The 24,289-nt window shown below is 44.6% G+C and overlaps 1 protein-coding gene across 10 annotated transcripts in view; it reads left to right on the plus strand.

Moving 5' to 3' along the window:
- Positions 1–24,289, plus strand: part of znf704 (zinc finger protein 704) — a 57,850-nt gene that overhangs the window by 31,527 nt on the left and 2,034 nt on the right. The window contains exons 1-10 of one of the 10 annotated variants that reach the window (XM_068649063.1): positions 95–9,900; positions 10,495–10,589; positions 10,749–15,902; positions 16,632–16,735; positions 16,910–17,178; positions 17,591–17,691; positions 17,760–18,045; positions 18,119–18,250; positions 18,359–18,450; positions 18,535–23,708. In XM_068649063.1, the coding sequence (XP_068505164.1) occupies positions 15,685–15,902; positions 16,632–16,735; positions 16,910–17,178; positions 17,591–17,691; positions 17,760–18,045; positions 18,119–18,250; positions 18,359–18,450; positions 18,535–18,649 (1,317 nt within the window). In that variant the 5' untranslated portion in view covers positions 95–9,900; positions 10,495–10,589; positions 10,749–15,684 and the 3' untranslated portion in view covers positions 18,650–23,708. Of the gene's footprint in view, positions 1–94; positions 9,901–10,494; positions 10,590–10,748; positions 15,903–16,631; positions 16,736–16,909; positions 17,179–17,590; positions 17,692–17,759; positions 18,046–18,118; positions 18,251–18,358; positions 18,451–18,534; positions 23,709–24,289 lie in introns of those variants that run through there. The other 9 variants (XM_068649062.1, XR_007487848.2, XM_049751078.2 and 6 more) reach the window with 9 other exon arrangements.

Here is a 24,289-nt window from a genome sequence, read left to right on the forward strand (position 1 = left end):
TCACGGTTTTACAAGCCCCGGTATCACACAAAAACTCGACATCACTGCCTCCAAAGTTTAGAGTAACATATGTTTTTTTGAGTAGAACCGGGTGTGCGTAAAAGCCATAATAGTTTTTCAAACCTTCTGTGTCACTCCAAATCATTAAACTCTTCGTCACTTACATACAAAGCCGTTAATGATGCCGGTCGTATGTGGGGCCCTTCGTCATCTTCGTCATCCCGTGATCGAATCTTTGTCCTTTATGTAAAAAACCGCCGCGCCGCTGACGTCACTTGCTACATCGCTGCTTGTTTATTGCGGTTTCAAATAAATTTTTTTTGAATTTTGAAAATTTGTGAAAAAATTCACATAAGTCGCTCCTCAGTACAAGTCACCCCCCCGAACGATGAAAAAAAACGCGACTTATAGTCCGAAAAAGACGGTACCTCTAACAGAGGGGTGCGTCAATTGACGCTCCATCGATGCGACACCGTCACACATCACATGTTGCGCACATCATGTTATCGCAATCGTCTTGTCCGAGCGCACGCCCCGATAACGTAACTGTGTGAGGATATTGTAGCGGAGTGACAAGTGTAATTGTGTGAAGGCGATGGCCTTCACACTTGTTATTCTACACCATTCTCTATTATTGTGTGAAGGCGATGGCCTTCACACATATGTTATTCTACTCCATTCACTTTATTGTGTGAAGGCGATGGCCTTCACACATATGTTATTCTACACCATTCTCTATTATTATTATTGTGTGAAGGCGATGGCCTTCACACGTTATTCTACACCATTCTCTATTATTATTGTGTGAAGGTGATGGCCTTCACACATGTTATTCTACTCCATTCTCTATTATTATTATTTTTGTGTGAAGGCGATGGCCTTCACACATATATTCTACTCCATTCTCTATTATTATTATAAGTGTGAAGGTGAAGACCTTCACACTGTTATTCCTGTCCTTTATTATTAGTGTGAAGGTGTTTTGAAATTTTGAAATTATTCAAAATTTCATTTTTCACACATATGTTATTCTACTCCATTCTGTATTATTATTATTAGTGTGAAGGTGAAGACCTTCACACTATTGTTATTCCTGTCCTTTATTATTATTAGTGTGAAGGTGAAGACCTTCACACTATTGTTATTGCTGTCCTATATTATTATTATTAGTGTGAAGGTGAAGACCTTCACACTATTGTTATTGCTGTCCTTTATTATTATTAGTGTGAAGGTGAAGACCTTCACACTATTGTTATTCCTGTCTGTTAGAGATTTGCTCACTCCAACTTATTTTGCAAGAACCACACGGGAGACAGGCAAGTTCTTTTAGACACCTGCAGGTGGAGAGTTCACTCGCTACAGGAATGAAGTCTGGCCTCCTTCCTGCAAGTGGATATTTATTAAGAGAAACAGAGTGGGGGTATGGGTAGGCTGGCTAAAGCCCTTGTCCTCTAGTCTAAACATGTCAGGGGATGTTTTACGACCTTGTGATAAGCTAAGGTATTTATTACCTGTTGCATTCCAACATAATCCTACAATAAAGATAACCTGGAAAACCCTAACATCTCCCTCCTGATTTATCATATGATTATGCCACCCCAAACAACAAAGACAAGCAAGAAAAAAACATATATATATATATATATATATATATATATATACGTATAATGAAGAAAGTAGAATGGTAAAAATAAAAACAACAAACAATGATAGCAACACTTTCCAGTGAAGATGAGGCATTACCTCAATACCCCAGATCAAAGTTATTGTGTAAGCGAAAAACCTGCTGGCCAGATGTTATTAGCAGGAAAATTCTTACACGGCCCCTGTGCCACAGGCGACCAGAATGCTATCAATAAAAAATAAAAATAAAAACACAAACAGTACATCATTGTATCCATCACTTGCGAAGCATTTTCGATGGTCAAATCATCAAGTTTCTGTAAAACATGCCCAACAGAACAGCATCTACGCAATCCACGTGTCATTATCGTCATCACATCCGTCATCTCTAAGAAGTTGTATATGAACTTGGGCTACAGTAGAGGACACAAACTTCGACACAGCAGACTTCAAACGCAGGACGTAAACAAGCACAACACCACCAGCACAACAAGCACGGGAGACAGCAATTTCAACAGCAGTTGCCACCAGTTGCCAGAGAATAGCCATGAAAAGAAATCAAACTGATGTGGGACCTTGTCTTTAGACATGGCCTGCTGTAAGTTCTTCAGCGAATTCATGGCGTCGTTTATGTGGGTGTCATTTTCTCCTGGTATGTATGTGCAACAGGAAGTCCCAATGATGTGGCACACACCACCTTGTGCTGCCGTCAACAAGTCCAGAACCATCCTGTTTTGCAAGACCATCAGTCTAATAGCCTGAATCTCTCTATTTTGTCCATCGTTGACTTGCAGTGAGAGATTCACAAAGGATTGAAAACGATAGTTCAGTGTCTCGATGAAGAGCGATAGTTTCCCAACCCCAATCTGAGGGAAGAGCGCAAGGACAACTTTGTCTCCGACGGACCATACTTTATGGTCCTCTGGAACGTTCGCACCCCAGACAGGGTCATGAGGGTCAAAGGTTGCAACTGCTCTGCGTCGACGTCCAGAAAAGTTGTGTGCTCCTGTCAGCTGATGTCGTATCCTGTAGGTGTGGTCTGTCACCCACACTGGTGCACACACTCCTGTCCAGTTGGCGGGCAGCATCGGATAAACCTTGTGACCACAAAGCCACCAGCCATTCTGTATGAAGTATGTTCCGTTCGATGGTTGGAGAGCCCTCACCACCTGAAATGGCTCTCTTATCTTGACACTCATCGGTGATGTCCAAAGCTCCCATCCAGTTTCCTCCTGGAGAGCAGTCGTCGTTAATGCAGACGTGGGTCTTGTTACCTTGGATGTAACATTTGTAATTCACTCCAGCTGGTCTCTCTGTGTAGGCCACTTGTGGTATTGTTCGTCCTCTAACAGTCACATTGAGATTTGTCCAGAATAGCTGATCACAGGCACCGTCAGCAAGTCCAGGGTGGTAAGGGTCGGCATCTTTGACTGCGACGGCACGGTGCTGATATCCAACTCCTCCCATGGATGCCATACATTTTGCTTCAGTGACATTCATTGCTCTGGCCTCCAAGCGAACTTGCGTGGAGGAAGGGGGGAGTTTCGAACACACATAGCATCCCTCCTGTGTGTGAGCTCTCACAGTGAACCTGACATACCGGTACCAAGTGTTGGTTTCGTATGGGTTTGTGGGGTCCCATGACAGAGTCCTCAAAGTTCTCATCATGCGACCATCGTTTTCCACGGGCAACATTGTCATTTGGTCTGTTCAGATGAGTCAATAGACCATAGCACGCTCCAACCACAACGCAGCAGAGGATCCATCTGGCATATGGAGCCCCGTTGCTACTAGGATGGCAGAGACACCGGGACATCCCCTCGCCTAGCGGAGTGGGGATCGATGAATTCTTCACCAACATTGAGACGCCTCACCCTAAACGATGGAGCTCCTTTGTAGTTAGCCTTCCCCACCACTCCGAATTAGGGGTCCAGCACTCTCTGCAACTTGCAGTGGCTGAGGTGAATCCAACTGGGCCGTTGAGAAATCTTAACCGCCGTGGGAGTAGCAAGCAAAACTTGGAACGGTCCCTCCCACCGTGGGCTGGCCCAGTTCTTTCTTTTGATGACCTTGATGTAGACCCAGTCTCCTGGATTGATGGGGTTGTCCACCTGTGAGGGGGAGAGATCAGGCGGCAGTAAATTTGCATTGGACACATCTTTCAGTTTGAGCGTCCTGATTAGATAATCAGCCAAGGTCTGTTCTTCGTCTGCTTTTTGCAAATCTGCAGGGAACACTGGTAGTCTGTATGGTCTCCCATGTATGATTTCAAAAGGTGTTAGTCCTTCGGAAGTGGGAGTAATTCTCATATAGAGCTTCACTAAGTCGAGGCACTCTGGCCAAGGTCTGCCTGTTGTTTCCATGCATTTTTTCAACCTGCTTTTGATAGTAAAGTTTGCCCGTTCAACCAGGCCTGCGCTCGAAGGATGCCAAGCACAGTGGTTTTTTAACGTTATTCCAAGGTGTACAGCCATGTTCTGCACAACTTGGTTCACAAAGTGTGGACCATTGTCACTGTAAATGGTTTGGGGGATGCCATGAGTTGGTATGATGGTTTTGCAGATGGCTTTTGCCACTGTTAAGGCATCTGCGTGTTTAGATGGAACTATTTCTACCCATTTGGAAAATGCATCAATCATCACTAGGCGGTATTTGTGAGGTCCACTTTGTGTGAGTTCGATAAAATCCATATGCATGCTTTGAAATGGATAAGAGGGTTTTGGAAATGAGCCTCTCTTAGGTCTCCTGTTTCCTTGTGGATTATGTTTCACACAAACAGGACATGCATTACAAAAAATTTTTAAGTAAGCATCTAAACCAAAGGTAGTGAATTGTTGATCCATGATGGACTTCATCCCTCCTGTCGACACATGGCAAGGCCCATGTGTTGCAAGCGCTGCTGCCTTAAAAAGTGATTTTGGTAAAACAGGTTTGTCATTGATGCGGTGGATATTATCTGTATCCACTATTGCACGTTTTGTCGTCCACATTCGTTTTTCCACCATTGGAGCATTGCCCTGCATATCTGTCAGTACAGTCTTATCTATGAGTTGTGTGTCCTCTGAACCCATTAAAAAAAATTCATGGCCATGTCTCCCTGCAGCTGCTTCTTTTGCAATCTTGTCTGCTAATCTGTTTCCATTTGAGACTTCATCTCTGCCAGTGGTGTGAGCAGCACATTTACACACAGCTAGTTTAGCAGGTAAAAGAATGGCCTGCAACAAGTCTTTTAACAAGGAGGCATGGGTAACCGGCTTACCGGTTGATGTTGTCATCCCTCTGCGCTCCCATTGTTTCGCAAAATAGAACAGAGTAGAAAACGCATACTGACTATCTGTGTATACAGTGACTTCCTTATCTTCCGCTAATTGACAAGCTCTTGTTAGTGCAATTAGCTCAGCTGCCTGTGCTGACCTGGTGTATGGAAGCTTCTCTGCTTCAACAATCTGGTTTGGCAATTTCACAATTGCATAACCACTTTGATTGTTTCCTTTAGGATCCTTTGAACATGATCCATCCACAAACCACTTTTCCCCCTTGTCAAGTGGCGTGTCACTTAAATCTTCTCTGGGCAGCTGTAGATGTTCTGTAGCATCCAAACAGTTATGTGGTGTTCCATCCCCTGGCAACGGGATCAACGTTGCTGGGTTAAGGATTGTGCACCTCTTTATCACGATGTGTGGTTGTGACAGAAGTATAACAGTGTAGGACAGATGTCTGGCTGGCGACAAAAAGTTCATTTTGCTTTGCAGCAGCAACACATCTACAGCATGTGGAACCAGCAGCTCCATTTTGTGAAAGAGCACCACAACTGCAGATTGTCTCACTGCAAGCGCCGCCGCGCATACTGCTTGGACACAGTCTGGCAAAGACAGAGCCACTGGATCCAGTTTTTTTGAATAAAATGCAATTGGTCTTAGTTTGCTACCATGACTCTGCAGCAACACTGAGGTCATAAAACCATTCCTGCAGTCTGCTGTTTGCACAAAGGTTTTATTGTAGTCTGGCAAGATAAGAGTTGTGGTTTCTATCAGAGCCTGTTTCAGCACTACAAAAGCATCATCCGCTACTGGTGTCCACATGATTTTTTCTGTCATTGTCATGGGAACTCCATGCACAATATCCAGCAGCGGTTGTGTTTTTTCCGCATAATGTGGGATCCATGCTCTGCAGTAATTGCAGAGCCCCAAAAATGACATCATTTGTTTTTTTGTTTCAGGTTTCGGTGTATCTGAAATAATCTACTTTCTGGTTCTTTGTATCTGTCTTCCAGAAGCCGACAAAGTGTGACCTGAATAGTTCACTTCCTGTCTGACCCATTGTAACTTATTTTTGCTCACTTTATTCCCTGTTTTGCAGAGATAGTGTAACAATGCTAAGGAGTCTGCCTTGCAAGCAGCTTCAGTTTCAGAGGCTACCAGGAGATCATCTACATAAACTAGAAGTTGGCTTTTGTTTGACATCTGAAAATCAGCCAAACAGGCCATGATAGCTTGAACGAAAATAGTTGGACTATCAGCAAATCCTTGTGGCAATCTGGTGTATGTATAGCTTTGTCCTTTAAAGGTAAAAGCGAACCAAAACTGTGAGTCTGGGTGAATTGGCACTGAGAAAAATGCATTGCTGAGATCAATTACTGTGAAATACTTCTGATTAGGTTTCAAAGTGTTCAGAAGTGTGTGTGGGTCAGGCACATTGGGTGCTCTTGTTTGCACTGCATCATTCACTGCTCGTAAATCTTGTATCATTCGCCAATTAATTTTGTTGGCCTTTTGGACTGGAAAAATGGGAGTGTTGCAAGGAGAATCCGAGCACTCCCTAATGATTCCTCCTGTCAAAAGATCATTTATAACAGGGGCAATCCCGTTCATTGCCTCCTGTTTTAAAGAATATTGTTTAACTCTTGGACGCCACTCTGATCTTGGTTTGATCTGTACTGGGGAAATGGATTTTAAAAGTCCTACATCAGATGGGCCCTTGGTCCACAGTTTTTCAGGAAGCCCAGCCAATTCCCCCTCCTCCTTTTCATTCAAATAAATGTCAACTAGTCAGAGAAGCGCACAAGCGCCTGCTCTGCCTACAGCTACTTCACACACTGTTTGCTTCCACACGTCACAACTGGTACTGTAGTTCCACCCATCACCTTTGTGCACATAATCAGTCACAGATCCAGCAAGTTTAATTCGGGGACCCACATCTGCCCACGTTATACTGTGAGGTTTAAACAATGAGATGTGGGGTACAGCCGACAATTTGTATCTGTCTTTCTGAGGAGCGGGCAAGAGCACAGCAGCAGCCGCAAATGACCTGCGATCAGTGTACAGAGCAGTGATTGTTAAAGTTACTTCTGTGTCGCTGAGAAAACTTCCAATATAGTCATCTTGTGGATCAGTGAGAATATTCATGGTGACATGTAATTCAGTACAAGTCATTTCTGATTCAGGTTGGGACAATTGTTTTCGAGCTTCACTCAGCAATCTGCTTGGGAGCTTAGGATTTCGTTTAGGAGGGATGGCATAGGAGCAGCAAATCTGTTCACCTGCTTGTGCAGCATATGAGTCCACATCTCTCACTCTACATGCTCGCATGCCATCCTTTACTGGAATTATTGCAATTCCCAACCGAGTCATCAGATCTCGTCCCAGCAGGTTTATGGGACATTTTGGAGATAGGACAATCGAAACTGAAGCCATGCTTCCAGTTTCCTTATCTCTCACTTCAACTGGATTAGAGATACTCTCCTTGTGTACCTGCCCATCAGCAGATTTCACCCAAATAGTATTTTGGGAGGCCTTTAGATTTGGGACTTTAGTTTTTATCACGGTTTTACAAGCCCCGGTATCACACAAAAACTCGACATCACTGCCTCCAAAGTTTAGAGTAACATATGTTTTTTCTTTTAATGCACTCAGAATGTCCCATGCTGTATGGACATCTACTATTTCAAATGACCATAATTCGCTCGTCTTTGAAATATAGTTCGCACTCTTTGCACAAGACCATTCCATTGTGCTGCATACTCCCCTCCCAATTGATTTCCCTCAATGGGATAGGGAAAAGGCCCTTTTAAAGGCTCTACCTGTATAATTTCCTCTAACCTTTGCCCAGTCTTTTCCCAAGGAAGACATTGCAGCTTCTCCTGCCTCATGTCCATTCAGTCTATAGGAATGTATAATTCCAGCCATGTCCTCTGCCCATATATCTGGGTCTTCAGCAACAGGGGTAACCCCTTCAACTGCTTTTCTTGCCTCTTCCAGAGCCCATGGCCGGAAAACATATGTATGTGGGGGTTGGCCTTCGCCTACAATAGGGTTTGGCACCTGTATCATTTGGCACACATCAACTTTGTCTATATTTTGAGAAAATTTAGCAGCAGTGGTCAAACTTCTTGTTTGTACAGGACTTCTAATAATGTGACCCTGACTTCTTTTGCTGTTATATGGGGGGGGGGGCTGCAGGTTTGTTAAGCTTGGATACAAGTTTTGCGTACGAGCGGAAGGCCCCTCTTGCTCCTCTACTTGAGCTTCGGCTGGAGCCGTGGCCGCGGCAGTGCGCCTGCGCACTGTGGCCTCATTGTCTTCCGGCCTGACAAACATAGTCTCAGCCTCATCACCTTTCATCTTTCTATCTTTTGTCTTTTGGATTTGTTCTTTTCTCTCTTGTGAAGCTTTCAACCACATTTTAGCACAATCAAATTCTCTCTCTTTTTGTCTTTTTCAGTCCATTTTTCTTTTTATCCACACTCTCTTCTAAAACATCAACTACTATCTTCCACACTTCAACTCTCAACTTCCCTTCTACTCCATACTTTTTCTTCCACTTCGGCATATATTGCATACAAGAAATCTACTCGCTATGTACTTCTCATCTCCGTCAAGAGGTAGAGATTTACCGTTTTTATTTCCATCTTAATTCTAGTAATTTTAGGTTATACAATTTCTTTTTCTCAAAAATATTATTATTTATTATTATTATTACTTATTTATTTCTTTGACTCTTTGAGGATCCTCAATGCAGGTTTAAATCGACCTTTCAACAAATTACTAGCCTGTATTATTGCCGTGGATCAATGCTAGAACTGCTGTTTAGTCAATTTATCCTACCAGTCACACTCTCAATCACACAAGTTATCCCTGCCTACGCAAAGTCCTTCTTTTTTAAAAAAGGAGCTGCTTCATCCAGTGAGGGGACTCTACAACACCCCCCACCTTCCCTGGAAACTAAAGACAAAAGTCCCTGTCCCCAGCCCTGCCAACGCGAGGTTGTACTCCTTAGAACAGTGGTCGTCAAATAATGATCCACGGAGGTACTGAGATTTTAAAACAGTTTGAGAACCACTGCTCCAAAAGAGACCCCTCATCCAGAGGGGGACTCTACAACACCCCCTCCTTCCACAAAATTTACTTATTCCTGTGCACTTCTACCTTTTTACGAGTTTCACAAACAACAACACAATCACACAACTTCAGGCCTTTAACTTACTTGTCCCCTGGTTTGTTGCACTGCCGGGTCCCGTCAATCCACCTCTGTCAGACGAAGGCAGACCTAAGATGCTGGCCCAGCGAAGAATTTCCTTCCCAGGTCTTTCTTTACCAGGTCCGGCTAGTGGACACTGGCCCGTCGACGGTGTACAGCGTGTCGTCCTCCGTCAGCCAGATGATGGGTATGAGAGGTCCCGGGTTTCGGCACCAAAATGTTAGAGATTTGCTCACTCCAACTTATTTTGCAAGAACCACACGGGAGACAGGCAAGTTCTTTTAGACACCTGCAGGTGGAGAGTTCACTCGCTACAGGAATGAAGTCTGGCCTCCTTCCTGCAAGTGGATATTTATTAAGAGAAACAGAGTGGGGGTATTGGTAGGCTGGCTAAAGCCGTTGTCCTCTAGTCTAAACATGTCAGGGGATGTTTTACGACCTTGTGATAAGGAGGACAAGGTAAGGTATTTATTACCTGTTGCATTCCAACATAATCCTACGATAAAGATAACCTGGAAAACCCTAACACTGTCCTTTATTATTATTAGTGTGAAGGTGAAGACCTTCACACTATTGTTATTGCTGTCCTTTATTATTATTATTATTATTCTACTTATTCCACTCACTTTTTTGACACTTAACTACTTCCACATACTTCAACCGATTCACTCCGTTCCACTTTTCACTTATTCCAAATAGTATCATCTTTCGCAGCGGGTGAGGACAGACCGACAACTAGCACCAGATTTCTGGGGAAGGGCCAAAAGAAGACTGTTGTTTGAAGAGAAGGGACTGAAAATGGTAAGGTCAATTTACCTGGAAATTTCACCTTTTTTATCTATCACAAGGAGCGGCCAATTGCACATCACAGTTGCCAGGTAAGCTGTGATTGATTGTGACCCTGGCATCTGAGTGGCAAAATGGCCACCCCTTGATATGAATAAAAACAAGTGGAGTTTACCTGTTTGATTTATTTTCCATGAATTAAACATTAATCATAACAGTTTTTTTAAATGGGGGGCTGACTCCCCCTTTAAAAGAGCACTAGTTAACCTTCTAGCCTTCGTAAAATATTTTCACAACTTTTTGGATGGTATTTCGACTTACAACTACTTGACTGACTCCACTGTCATGGCCTGAGGGCCATGACAATGCCACGCAAACAATCGTCACGTGAGGTTGGGAGGGTGCGGATGGTGTCAGAATACGGTACAGAACCAAAGTTAAACATTTCTTATTTTCAACATCGTCAAATGACATTGTTTTCTACAACTAGATTCATCACCTCATCGCTATCCATCCTTCACAGCCACTGGAAACAGAAATGTAGTTCACTCCAAATGCAACAGGTCTGCTGGTTCGCTGGTCCTCATGGGAAATGTGGTCTTCTTTCAGGCTAAACACTACTGCTTTTGTCCACCAGCGCCGCCAAAATTGACCAAAACTGAAAGTTACCTTGTGCTATTTTAAGTCAACAAAACTGTTTTAAGGTAGCTGTTTCAACGTGTTTTATAATTACTGTTGTGAATCAAGTCGACTTGTTTTTTTAAAATTATTTTTCAAATTATTCATACAGTTGTAAAACTTCAATAAAGTTTCAGTTTAATCAACTCAACCTCTAATAAACTATTTTTGTTTTTGTTTCATAGATGCCGCGCAAATAGAAGTCACAAAACAAGGTAAGAGACCCTGGACTGACCAGGAGAGGACTGCAGGCGAGCAATATCTGCCAAGTTCATTGCACTGAAGAAGGTTCCTGGAAAGGAGGTCTGTCTTCCTTATGTGCATTATCAAGGGGTCTCCAGTTCTCAGTAAGCTAACGTGGAAAGACGTGAAATTTTTTGTATACAACAAAATTGTTAAAATCAAGAGAAAACTTGCATTTTAAATCACTAAAGCACACCAGAGGAAACAGTTAGAGGGTATTTTTTTTCATTTCATGTTTCATAGGCATTGTTGTTGTTGTTCTGAAGATGCCATCAATATTTTGATATGCAGTAGGAGTGGAATGGCTCAGATGAGAAAATGACAATATATCAGGGTCATGGTTTAATTCCTCAACACGTATCTTTTTTTAATGAATGAGCAAATTTTACCCAACCACTCCTTGGAACAAAATAATTACAAATTTTAACTTAGAAATTTCAAGTATACTTTACAATTAAAATTTACTCTATTTTTTTTCTAGAGTTAGTGACTGGTGTTGAGTAGGAACTGACAATTTGTTGCCTTTCAGGAAGCTGTCTCAAATATTTAATTTCGTATTGCTCTTGTTGATGTTCTTTAGTAAACTGCTGCGTTCTAAAGAGGTGCAATATATTATCTAATGCAGTGTTTCCCAACCTTTTTTCATTCACGGCACACCTTTTCATTGGAAAAAATCTCGAGGCACACCACCAACAAAAATCTGTTAAGTGTTACACCAGCTTCTGTATTAAAATCAGTTATATTACAACAAAAGACCTATTCCTATATATGTATGGAGAGTCGAATAATTGAATAAAGATAAATACTAAATATTCTTTAAATTGTATTTCTTTTGTAAATGAAAGTGACAGTTTTTGAAAAAAGGTTTTAGACAGTGTAAGAAATAAACTATTGAAAGTGATTGTGATCAGAATCCAAAAGAATCAATATGGCTTTGTTTACTGTTTTAGGACCAATCCAGGTTCTCCCGTTGAACTACATGCTCTGATTTCCATCGGAACGAAAACGTCATTTTCTTCTTCGTTTCGCTTCAGGAAGTGATTCCTTCACTCTTGTTCACTGAAATAAAATTTGTTCTTTTGAACGAATCGTTCACTCACGAGCCAACACGAACAGCAACACACACATAAACTGAGTATGCTGAGCACAACATGAAATCTCAAGATTCTCCGATTTGCCACGCATGCACGATTAGCCTTGCGTTAACTGACCTGTGGTTTGGTAATCCTGTTTACAATTCGCTCGGTATTTAATGTTGGACAATTTCCCACGGCAACACTGATCTAATGCACTTTGAATGAGCGTCTTGTGTGTCGTTGGCAATAATGAAAGAAAAATAATCAAGCATTATCAGTTTGACCTATCACTGTTCTTCGTGGATTGAGTCTGCCATGTTTTTTTTCCACACAAGAACAGGAATGGCTTTCTGAAAAACAAGCATCAGTGTCAGAAGTTGACACTAAATACAAATTGTTGGTTTACAAATTGAAATATTAGATGTTTTTGTTGCCTGTAAAATGTAACTAATATTCTATGCTTTACCTTTTGACAGCTAAACTGCCTATAAAACAAACACTTGTCCTGATGAAACTAACCAATTTGTTTTTATTGAATATTTTACCCCTCCGTGAGTTGTCACCTTATCGTGGTGGAGTTGGTTTGCGTGCCCTTATGATCCTCGGAGCCATGTTGTCGGGGGCTTCATGCCCCTGGTAGGGTCACCCATGGCAAACGGGTCCTAGGTGAGGGGCCAGACAAAGCACGGCTCACAGAAGCCCCTTATGATGACTAACATAAATGGACTTTGTTTTCCCTCGCCTGGACGCGGGTCACCGGGGCCCCCCTCTGGAGCCAGGCCTGGAGGCGGGGCTCAAAGGCGAGCGTCTGGTGGCCGGGCCTTCGCCCATGGGGTCCGGCCGGGCACAGGCCGAAAAAGAAACGTGGGTCCCCCTTCCCATGGGCTCACCACCTGTGGGAGGGGCCAAAGGGGTCGGGTGCAGTGTGAGCTGGGCGGCGGCCAAAGGCAGGGACCTTGGCGGTCTGATCCCCGGCTGCAGAAGCTGGCTCTTGGGACACGGAATGTCACCTCTCTGGCTGGAAAGGAGCCCGAACTGGTGTGCGAGGCAGAAAAGTTCCGACTAGATATAGTCGGACAAGCCTCCACACACAGTTTGGGTTCCGGTACAAGCCCTCTCGAGAGGGGCTGGACTCTCTTCCACTCTGGAGTTGCCCACGGTGAGAGGCGTCGAGCAGGTGTGGGTATACTTATTGTCCCCCGGCTGGGGGGTAGCCTCCCTCCGCCTTTGGGTAGGGGGACGGGTCCTGACTGTTGTTTGTGTCTATGCACCAAACGGCAGCTCAGAGTACCCACCCTTTTTGGAGTCCCTGGAGGAAGTGCTGGAGAGCGCTCCTTCTGGGGACTCCATTGTTCTACTGGGTGACTTCAATGCTCACGTGGGCAATGACAGTGAGACCTGGAAGGGCGTGAATGGGAGGAACGGCCCCCCCGATCTGAACCCGAGCAATGTTCTATTATTGGACTTCTGTGCTCGACACGGATTTTCAATAATGAACACCATGTTCAAACATAAGGGTGTCCATGTGTGCACTTGGCAACAGGACACCCTAGGCTGCAGTTCGATGATCGATTTTGTAGTCGTGTCATCGGATTTGCGGCCGCATGTTTTAGACACTCGGGTGAAGAGAGGGGCGGAGCTGTAAACTGATCACCAACTGGTGGTGGGTTGGCTCCGATGGTGGGGGAAGATGCCGGTCCGACCTGGCAGACCCAAATGCTCTGTGAGGGTCTGCTGGGAACGTCTGGCGGAATCCCCTGTCAGGAAGAGCTTCAACTCCCGCCTCCGGCAGAGCTTATCCCACGTCCCAGGGGAGGCGGGGGACATTGAGTCCGAGTGGACCATGTTCCGCACCTCCATTGTTGAGGCGGCCGACCGGAGCTGTGGCTGTAAGGTCGTTGGTGCCTGTCGTGGCGGCAATCCCCGAACCTGCTGGTGGAGACCGGCGGTAAGGGATGCCGTCAAGCTGAAGAAGGAGTCCTATCGGGCCGTTCTGGCCTGCGGGACTCTGGAGGCAGCTGACAGGTACCGGATGGCCAAGCGGAACGCGGCTTCGGCGGTGGCTGAGGCAAAAACCCGGGCGTGGGAGGAGTTTGGCGAGGCCATGGAGAATGACTTCCGGACGGCTTCGAGGAAATTCTGGTCCACCATCCGGTGTCTCAGGAGGGGGAAGCAGTGCAACATCAACACTGTTTACAGTGGGAATGGCGTGCTGCTGACCTCGTCTCGGGACGTCGTGAGTCGGTGGGGAGAATACGTCGAAGACCTCCTAAATTCCACCGACATGCCTTCCATTGTGGAAGCAGGGCCTGGGGAATCTGAGGCAGGCTCTCCAATCTCTGGGGTTGAAGTCACTGAGGTAGTTAAAAAACTCCTCGGTGGCAAGGCCCCGGGGGTGGATGAGATCCGCCCGGAGTTCTTAAGGGCTCTGGATGTTGTGGGGCTGTCATGGCTGATACGCCTCTACAACATTGCGTGGACATCGGGGACAGTACCTCTGGATTGGCAGACTGGGGTGGTGGTTCCCCTCTTTAAGAAGCGGGGTGTTCCAATTACAGGGGAATCACACTCCTCAGCCTCCCTGGTAAGGTCTATTCAGGGTTGCTGGAGAGGAGGGTCCGTCGCGAGGTCGAACCTCGGAAGTGAAGATTCTTCTGCACAGCACCTCCAAATCCGAGTCCATGGTCCTCGATCGAAAAAGGGTGGAATGCCCTCTCCGGATCGGGGATGAGATCCTGCCCCAAGTGGAGGAGTTTAAGTATCTTGGGGTCTTGTTCACGAGTGAGGGGAGGATGGAGCGTGAGATCGACAGGCGGATCGGTGCAGCGTCGGCAGTAATGCGGACTCTGTACCGGTCCGTTGTGGTAAAGAGAGAGCTGAGCCAAAAGGCAAAGCTCTCAATTTACCAGTCGATTTACGCTCCTACCCTCACCTATGGTCACGAGCTATGGGTCGTGACCAAAAGAACGAGATCCCGGATACAAGCGGCCGAAATGAGTTTTCTCCGCAGGATGTCCGGGCTCTCCCTTAGAGATAGGGTGAGAAGCTCGGTCATCCGGGAGAGACTCGGAGTAGAGTCGCTACTCCTCCACGTTGAGAGGAGTCCCCCGGGATGAGCTGGATGAAGTGGCTGGGGAGAGGGAAGTCTGGGAGTCCCTCCTGAAGCTGCTGCCCCCGCGACCTGACCCCGGATAAGCGGAAGAAGATGGATGGATGGATGGAATAAAACTACCTTGTGACGGTTTTGAGAACATGTTTTACTATGGAAACATTTCTCAAAAAATTACATTATATAAAAAACATTTACCATTCAAGTTAACCTACTTTAAATCATTAAAAAAAGCTCCACTTTCTGGTCCTCATTCCTCCGGTTAAAGATTTTTCTTCAATCTTAGTGTTTTGTGTAATCTAAAGGGGTGTGTGTATTGGACAAGGGCGCCACCCTGAGTCCAGAAATGCTTTTCATTTGTTGCTATGTCAAGCAGAAAGGGTGGTCCTCACTTTGTATGCCCTTTTACCCGGTCCTCACAATATAGCATGTACAGGAATGAGTGTGTGCGTGTTTGTGTGCGCGCGCGTGTTTGCGTGTGTGTGTGCATGCACAAGCGCATGCGTCAGAGGAAAGTTGCCAAAGAAGACCTCCACTCCGGCCCATATAGGACATCCACGTGTCTTGATTTGCCCCATAGCGTGTATAGTAGAAATGTAGGCCACACAGGGCTTATGTAGTGTGTGTGTGTGTGTGCGTGTGCGTGTCTGTGTGTGTCAATCATCTCAAGTTAAAGTGCAATGATGAGAGGGGATGATCATTTCCACCTTATCTGACTTGCTCAAGAGGGTTAGTTTGTGTGTGAGTGCCTGCATGCGCGCGTATGGTAAAAAATATCTATATACTGCTGTGCTCGAGTCATCTAACTATCACCTGCACAGGCATACTGAAGGCAAGAAAGAAGACAAAAGGGAGGAGGAGACAAGAAGAGTTGATAAAGTAAAGATGAAGAAGCAAAAGGACGTGGTCAGGTGGGATGTGGCAAAAAGAGGAGACTGAAGGAGGAGATGCAAGCAGGCACATTTTTTTTCAACTATACAAAAAATATGGAGGAGAGAATGTATGACAAGAGGAGACAAAGAAAGGAGAGTCTGGAAGAGGAGAGTCAATGAGTCAAACAATGGCGTTCGTCAGTCTGCCCGTCAACCAAATTGATGAAGACGCGTACGCTGTTGACGATGGTGTCATTACTCGTCTACGCATCAATCCAACTACTGATCACTTTTGCAAACCCCCTCGTCCACTTTCCGGTCACCTCGGGGGCCGCTGGCATGTGACCTGCCGTAGCCACGGCAACAGCCACCCATATAACGGGACGATGAGCACATCGCAGGACACTCAATTAAGACGCGGTGGGACATGGCGCCCGAGTGCGTAATTAACGACAAACTGCCCAACGGATCACTAAATCAACCCTGATTGATGTCTTTCATATGAGTGTGAGTGTACAACCAATCAGCAATCAAACATTCTGTCCACATAGACCCCCCCAAGGTACCAAAGTAGCTTGTTTACGAGTAATAAATGCACGTAATTCCGGCTAACTTGCTCGCGGTTATATCTAAATGTGAAATGATTTTGTTTAGCATGTCATGCGCACGGCCAAAGATGAAGCACAAAACTTTTTAACTGACATTGTAGGCAATTAACATGTTAGCATTTTAGCTTTGAGTTTATTTTTTAACTTTTTGTGTATACAGGCGGTCAGAGGAGGAAGTGGACATGGACAAGGTGACAGCCGCCATGGTCCTCACCAGCCTCTCCACCAGCCCGCTGGTCAGGAGTCCGCCCGTCAAAGTCAATGGTAAGCTAACAGTGGTTTGCAGTAAGTATCAAGCAGCAGTATCAAGTGAGGGCAGTCTCAAGTGTGCCGTATTACTAACAAGATCCCTGCACAGGATTATCTTGCATGACATTAGCCTTCCCCTATATTTGTGTCATGTGGTCTCTCTGTAATGTTGTGTTGCAACCCCCACAGAGGCTCTTAGTGGCTCGTGGAAGGAGAACGGTTCTACGGGTCTTTTCACTCCATCCAGCAATGGCTCATCGGGCGGCTACTGGAGCTGGTCGGCACCCAGCGACCAGTCCAACCCGTCCACACCATCGCCGCCCCTCTCGGCTGACAGCTTCAAACCCTTTCGGGTGCCCAGCGGAGGGCACCCTAACGCGGGTACCGAGGACCCCAGCCTAGAGGAGACGGACGGCAGCAGCCTGCTCTTTGACGAGCCCATACCACGCAAGCGCAAGGTGGGCCATTGGTCGATCAATTTTCCGCGGATCCGCGGATTTCCATGTTTTTTTCCGTCAAAAGTATTTTTGTGAATCGTGTGAATCCGTTGAGAGAATTATTTTTTTATATATGGGGGGGAGTGGCCGGCCAGCTGGCCGGGCAACGTTAGCCTCGGCGACTCGCGAGCATTGCCTTGCCCGCCGTGACGGCATATGTATGCCCCCCCGCTGCTTTTCCGTGCTTTTTCACATTTGCCATTCTCATACCTGCAATTAGCTGTGTTAGCAGCACAACCTGTTAATGACAATGCTAAGCCAGTAACCAGCTAAAGTAACCGTCTGAAGAAAACTTTTAACGTCAGCTGTAAGACCACCCAGCCAACTAGCTAGCCTTTGGTGATAACTGGGCTGGTCATATTGTCCTGTGCAGAATTCCATGAAGGTGATGTTCAAGTGCCTGTGGAAGAACTGCGGCAAAGTCCTGAGCACCGCCGCCGGAATCCAGAGGCACATTCGCACCATCCACCTCGGGTGCGTAGCCACATCCTGTCGGCTGAGCTAATTTCCTCTTTGCTATAGTCCCGCTTTGTTACTTCCAGCCGCAGCTGCGACTCGGACTGCAGCGACGGTGAGGAAGACTTCTACTACACCGAGATCAAGCTCAACACGGACACGGTGGCTGAGGGCCTGAGCAGCCTGTCGCCGATGTCGCCTTCCGTCCTGACCCCGCCTCCCCAGCCGGATGCCCATGTGGCCGCGCCCGTGCCCCTGTCCCCATTGCTACCGCCTCCCTGCACCAAGGAGCCTCACTCAGGCAGCGTTACGCCGCTCAGCCGCTCTGCGCCCAGCGCGCTCTACTTCATCCATGCTGATCACGCCTACCAGGTGAGGATGCCTCCCCACTCCCTCTTCAGCCGTTGTTACCCCTCCCCTTTAACCACCTGACCGCCACCTTCAGGCCACGCCTCCGGTGTCCATCCCGTCCAATGGGGCCACCAACCCAGCGGCCTCCTACAGCTTCACGCCCACTAACAGCTCAGGCTTCAGCATCTCTTGGCAATCACCGCCCCTTGCCTTCACCGGCAACAGGGTCATGAAACACACGTGCACACACGCACACAAACACCAGCAGCTTTAGTATGTGCTGATGGCGTTTGATTGTGGCATTTTTTGAGTTGAGCGTTTGCACCACCTGCAGGTGTCACCCAGTAAGAGTCAGGGCTTCGCTGACCAGCGTTCCCAAACCATCACTGTCCTTTCATCCCCGCCCAGAGCCACAGCCGCCCTCAGGTAGCCAGGGAAAAAATTTTCATCATCCCAAGTTCTTACATGCATTTAATTCTTTTTTTTTTTGGTCTCCTGCTTCTGTTGCAGTCGTAAAGTGCGCAGCGAAGGCAAGAAGTGTCGCAAAGTATACGGGATGGAGAACCGCGACATGTGGTGCACTGCCTGCCGCTGGAAGAAAGCCTGCCAGAGATTCACAGACTAGACGGACGTCAGAGCGGCCTAAGCAGGGCAGGGAGCATCACAACTGTCCCTTGAGCTCCAGCTTTGCCTACAAAGCCCCCGTTCCTCCATTCCAGTAGGTGTGCCGATCCCAGATGACTTTGTCGTCATTCCCAAAGTGCAGCTAAAAAAAATGGTGCGTGGAAAAACGACATTTCTGGTGTTTTTCATTTTGGTTTGTTTGCTTTTCGTTCTTTTTGAAGATGCGCTGCAAAAAGACGAGCCTTTTCTGACTCTGACGTCAAACGTCTCTGCTAGCTTAGTTAAAGAAAAGCGGGAACAGCGTGACATTGTCATCGTTTTCTTATTTCATTTTGAGCAACTTGTCCAGAACGTTTCTTGCCTGCATCCTGCCCCCTTTTTCAAACGGAAACCAAGAAACATCCAGACAAACCAGACTAGTTTTGTCACAAACTTTACAACGAGGAACCCATTTTTATTCCCTCAAATTCTGAAGAAAATTCGGGGAACACCTTGAAGTAACAAAGTTATCTCATCATCTTCATCTCTTGTTTTACCTTGGTCACAGTTTTTAGAGAACATCCAGGCGATTGCCAACCTGGCCCTCAATGTACGTTCTGTCGAGTGATTTAAACCCAAAGAACCAAATCCAAAAAAAAGAGCAGCTTTTGTCAGAAATGATCCAAAACAAGAAGAAGTTGATGGGAAACTTCCCCACAAGCGTTTTAACGAAAAAGCCAGAGAGCACCCAAAGGAGCAGGGTGAGGTCTTCATTGTCTTGAGCTTTTGTTTTCCATTTGTCAGCATTTTTCCATCACCAGCATCTTACCCTTTGTCTTTCATGCAAACTTCGGCTTTTTTAAACGGAACGTCCAAGCCAAGACAAACAAAAAATGAAAAAGTTGGGAACATCGGATCAGCATTATGGTCTTCATTTCTTGTTTTATGTCGTGGTTTGTTTTGGGTTTTTTTCAGCAATTTGTCGCCCCAAGGGACCATTTGAACAACATAGTTGGACAGTCTCAACCGGAGGTTTCTCCTTTTGATCAAGTATGGAATTTTTGGATTTTCCCGTGAGAACTTTGGAAGCAAAAGCTTATTTCATTTGTTAGCATTTTGTTTCCGTTCCATGTTTACTCGTGTTGATTTTTTTTCTTTTCCGATCGACAAAACCAACCGCCTTAAACACATCCTGTCCGATGCCTCAATTGGACATTAGCCTTTATGTCACTTTAAAAAATAGTCAAAATTGTCGTGCTTCTTCTATACAATTTGGTCAAACCAAATATTTGCAGCTCTTTTGTTTGTCAAAATAGTACTGTATTTTTCAGACTAAAAGTCGCTCCGGAATATACGTCCCATTAGCCATAAAATGCACAATAAAGTGAAAAAAAACCCATATATAAGTCGCTCCGGAGTATAAGTCGCATTTTGGGGGAAATTTATTCGACAAAATCCAACACCAAGAACAGACATGAACAAGCAACAACAGGCTAAACGATAGGTATGCTAACATGACATAAACACAAACGAAGAGCTGAGAACGGGCCTGACGTAACATTCATAGTTATTCAAATAACTATTACATAAATAACACGTTTATAAAACCATCTGTGTCACTCCAATTCATTAAATCCATCGATCGTCCCTTATGTAAATGATGCCGCGTATGCGCCGTGTCGCTGACGTCGGACTCGTGAGTTGCAGTTCTAAATATTCCACAGACCCATATAACGATATATAAAGTATATATCAAATGACTATCATATAAACAACAATATTACCAAACCATCTGCGTCACTCCAAATCATTAAATCCATCGGTCAAATTCCTCGTCCTTTGTCAACAACGCCACGCGGGCGCCGCTGACGCCAGCCTCGTCGTTATTCCACAGATCTAGTATATAACTATATTGTAGCGTTAACTAGGTACCAGGAAAGACGTGGGTTTGGTAAACTGCTCTTTATTTAACGAAACAAGACTTCAACGAGCTTACAACTACTGAACTGTAACGATAAAAACATATTCAAATTGCTACATGAAATAAAATATATCAAATAACTATAACATAAATAGTTCACCGCCACACAGCCCCAAGCACCGGCGTCGACTTCCAGGCGCGTTGCAGCGTAGACTTCCATCCCCGGAGGTGGCACTTCCAGCCACGGAGGTGGCTGGGACCTCCATAGAGTAGGACCGGGCGTGCGTAGGAGCAGTGTCCCACCCTCATCCACCGTCCCCGGACAGCCAGCTGCCGAGCGCCGGTCCCCGACTTCCAGCCACGGCGGTGGAAGAGAGCTCCGTAGAATAGGACCGGGCGTGCGTAAAAGCCATGTCCGAGCCCCATCCACCGTCCCTGGACAGCCACCCGGCCGAGCGCCGGCTCCCGACTTCCATCCACGGAGGTAAAAGAGAGCTCCGTAGAGTAGGACCGGGCGTGCGTAAAAGCCTTAATAGTTTTTCAAACCTTCTGTGTCACTCCAAATCAAACTCTTCGTCCTCCGTGTCACTTACAAACGAAGCCGCTAATGATGCCGTAGTACATCATCAGCATTTCATCTTCGTGATCCCGTGATCGAATCTTTGTCCTTTATGTAAACAACCATCGCGCCACGCCGCTGACGTCACTTGCAGTTCAAATTACAGTAATCCCTTGCTACATTGCGGTTTGTTTATCGCGGTTTCACTTTTTATTTTTTTTATTTTGAAAATTTGTGAAAAATTTCACAAAAGTCACTCCTCAGTATAAGTCGCCCCCCCACCCAAACTATGAAAAAAAAACACGATTTATAGTCCAAAAAATACGGTATGTCATGATTCCATGATAACAAATAAAAATGAAACATTACTTGTTTTGACTTTGATGCCATTCCATTTAAATGCATCCTATTTTTTTTTCTTTTGTTTGTTTGTTTCTATGTTCTTGCTAGGTTGATTGGCATCTCAAAGGAGGCCCCGCTAAATTGTGGGCTCAAACCAGAGCACGGTGCTACGTTAGCCGCTAACCCGCCAGATACAATTCACAAACTTGGACTGTAAAAATGACTGGAATCCATCTTATTAAGATGGAAGCGCTACTCCCGCCATTGACATTTTGTCCAAATTTTTGCTACTGTAGATGTAGAACGTGAAAATAAAAACCACCTGACTTAAAGTTTATTCAGTCTACACCTCTTGGCGTTACTTCCGTCAAGTGTAAAGGGTATCGTTTCAATTGACGCTTTGGTTTGGCACATGAGGCCGTTCCCCTTTTATTCATAAAGTAATGTTTGCGATGTTAGCATAAATTAAATTAACATAAATTTCAGATTCACGAATGTGCCTTGATTGAACTTACAAAGTTGAACGTCTCTGGAATGCAGTGCGAATGTATCCAAGTCGGGTTTTTATTTTCTGGAAGCCGTCGGGACTTTTCTATTACATTTTTCTGTGTTGTTGTTTTATGACAATGTTATTTGCTGTTTTTTTTTTTATAAGTATATTATGTTAAATTCACATACTGTTTGTGTGTTTCCCCTTCATGACAAGGGCTTGTACATAATTATGGTGTAATAATTATTATGTGAATTTCTTTTTCATAAATTGTTGGAAAAATCACAAAGTCTCACAGCACGTTACACAGCCAATCAGATTGTCCGCTTTAATGCACAACCATAAAGGACGATAACGACGCCGTACTGGCAGACATTATTCGTAATTTTAAACAGAACTGCAGCTTGTGAATATGCAGCGCGGACGATCTCATTGACCAACTCTGCAATCATGACCTCAAGAATTCAGCACAAGTGGTGTAAATACGCTAACAGTATTGATTCCCCGAAAATAATTGCCTATGTCGCATGTGCATGCCTAACACGTTGAAATTACTTAAGACGTTGTGATGTGTTGTCCATGTTTCAGATTCGAGAGCAAAACGTGTCAATCATGTGTCACATTACAAATATTCAAATTTATGACCAAATCACTGTTTCATACAGTTGCCAATATTTGGAAGTAACAAGCAATTGTTGTTTTTAACCAAAATCATGAAAATGATGTCAAAAAATTTGGCAATGTTCCAAAGACCCCAGTTTCATCTTTCAAAACAATGAATATGTTTGCATAGGTTCATAGAATAAAATTTTTATTTTGTATATTTGTTGATTGGACTAAATTTAACATGACACCAAATTTTTTATTAAAAATATTTTGCTAGTTTATCTTATTTTAGCATAGACAGAATTATTTTTGTTCGTTTCTTGCAAAGGCATCAATGTCTTTATCAAAAACTTCTACTTCCATCTTTCAAAACTGACATTTGCAAACATGATGTGAGTATAGGCTAGGTATAGTCACTTTGTTCCTTTTCCATAAGACATCAACTCCAAAGCTTCAATTCTTATTGGACATAAAAGCTCACTTTATGATGTTTTGATGAGTTTGCTTCAAAAACTAAAATTTGGTGAGGACTTATGTTTCTGGCTAAGGACTTCAGTTACTGAGTTTGTACACCGAACTGGGTGGCAAAAATATGAATGATACGTAGGTTTTTAGCAAAGAAAATTGAGAATACTAGCATAGCTAATCAAAAGGCTCTTTTTCCTGTTTTTAAGAATTTGATATAAAACATGACCATACACAATCGTGTTAAGCATCAAAGCTAAGCCCATGAAGCTAAGATGTTACTTCCCATGCTTTTCTTGGTTACTTGTGATAAACCTCCACTTGAAGCATTTGCAATATAAACAAAAATGTATATATCAAAATATATACTATGATGTATCTCATATAGTACTCTATTGCATCCAGGTTGTTTCTTTTTAAGATCATACTCAAATTAAATGTAAAGATGAATTTATACACACTTACTGTTAAATCATGCCATACACACACGCGCACACACTGTCTTCTCTGTGTATAATTGTGTTTTTTGACACTTGTGTTGGTTCTGGTGCTGTTGCTGTTTGTACAATTTTGGGTTTGTTTTGGGATTTTAACAAAATTATTACAGTTTGGTTTCTTTGGTGGCAGATGTTTGTTAAAAGTGGTGTCACCAGTATGTGTGTGTTTTTTTTCAATAATAATAATAATAATACATATCATTGGATGGTGCCTTTTTGACACTCAAGAACAGCTTATATGGAGTAAAACAAAACGATATAATGATAAAACAATAAATCGGGCGATAGTATAATAAGATAAAATAAGATAAAGTAAAATGATGACGAATATTTTTTTTTTTGACAACCTACGCACTTTGAGAGAAAAAAGCCTTACTTTACATCCTGTAGCAAACAGAAAACGGCAGCAAAGGACCAACATTTGCTCTTGTGCTTCACTTTACTGAGGAAATGTTACGCGGTCGGCCGCCATATTGGAGCATCCGTAGTTGATAACTCCCCCAACCGTATTCTCCTGCTTGTTGAAGGGTGCTTTTGCACACGAGCGCCACCTGTCACGACGACTGCTTGCGAAAGACTACATCGTCCTCAGGCGCTACGCTGTCGCCATCTCTTGGTCAACAGGTGAAATGCGTTTTAGGGAATCCCAAACATGCAGTAATGCATCGCGGTTCATTTATCGCGGCTTCAGTACATCGCAGATCCCCCCCCCCCCCCCCCAAATTAAAACCTGCTAAATAAAAATTCCAAATTGAGGAATTATGGCACGAAAGTTGCCCGCA

Source organism: Syngnathus scovelli, chromosome 19 (assembly GCF_024217435.2).
Source record: "Syngnathus scovelli strain Florida chromosome 19, RoL_Ssco_1.2, whole genome shotgun sequence".
In the NCBI taxonomy this organism is placed as follows: domain Eukaryota; kingdom Metazoa; phylum Chordata; class Actinopteri; order Syngnathiformes; family Syngnathidae; genus Syngnathus; species Syngnathus scovelli.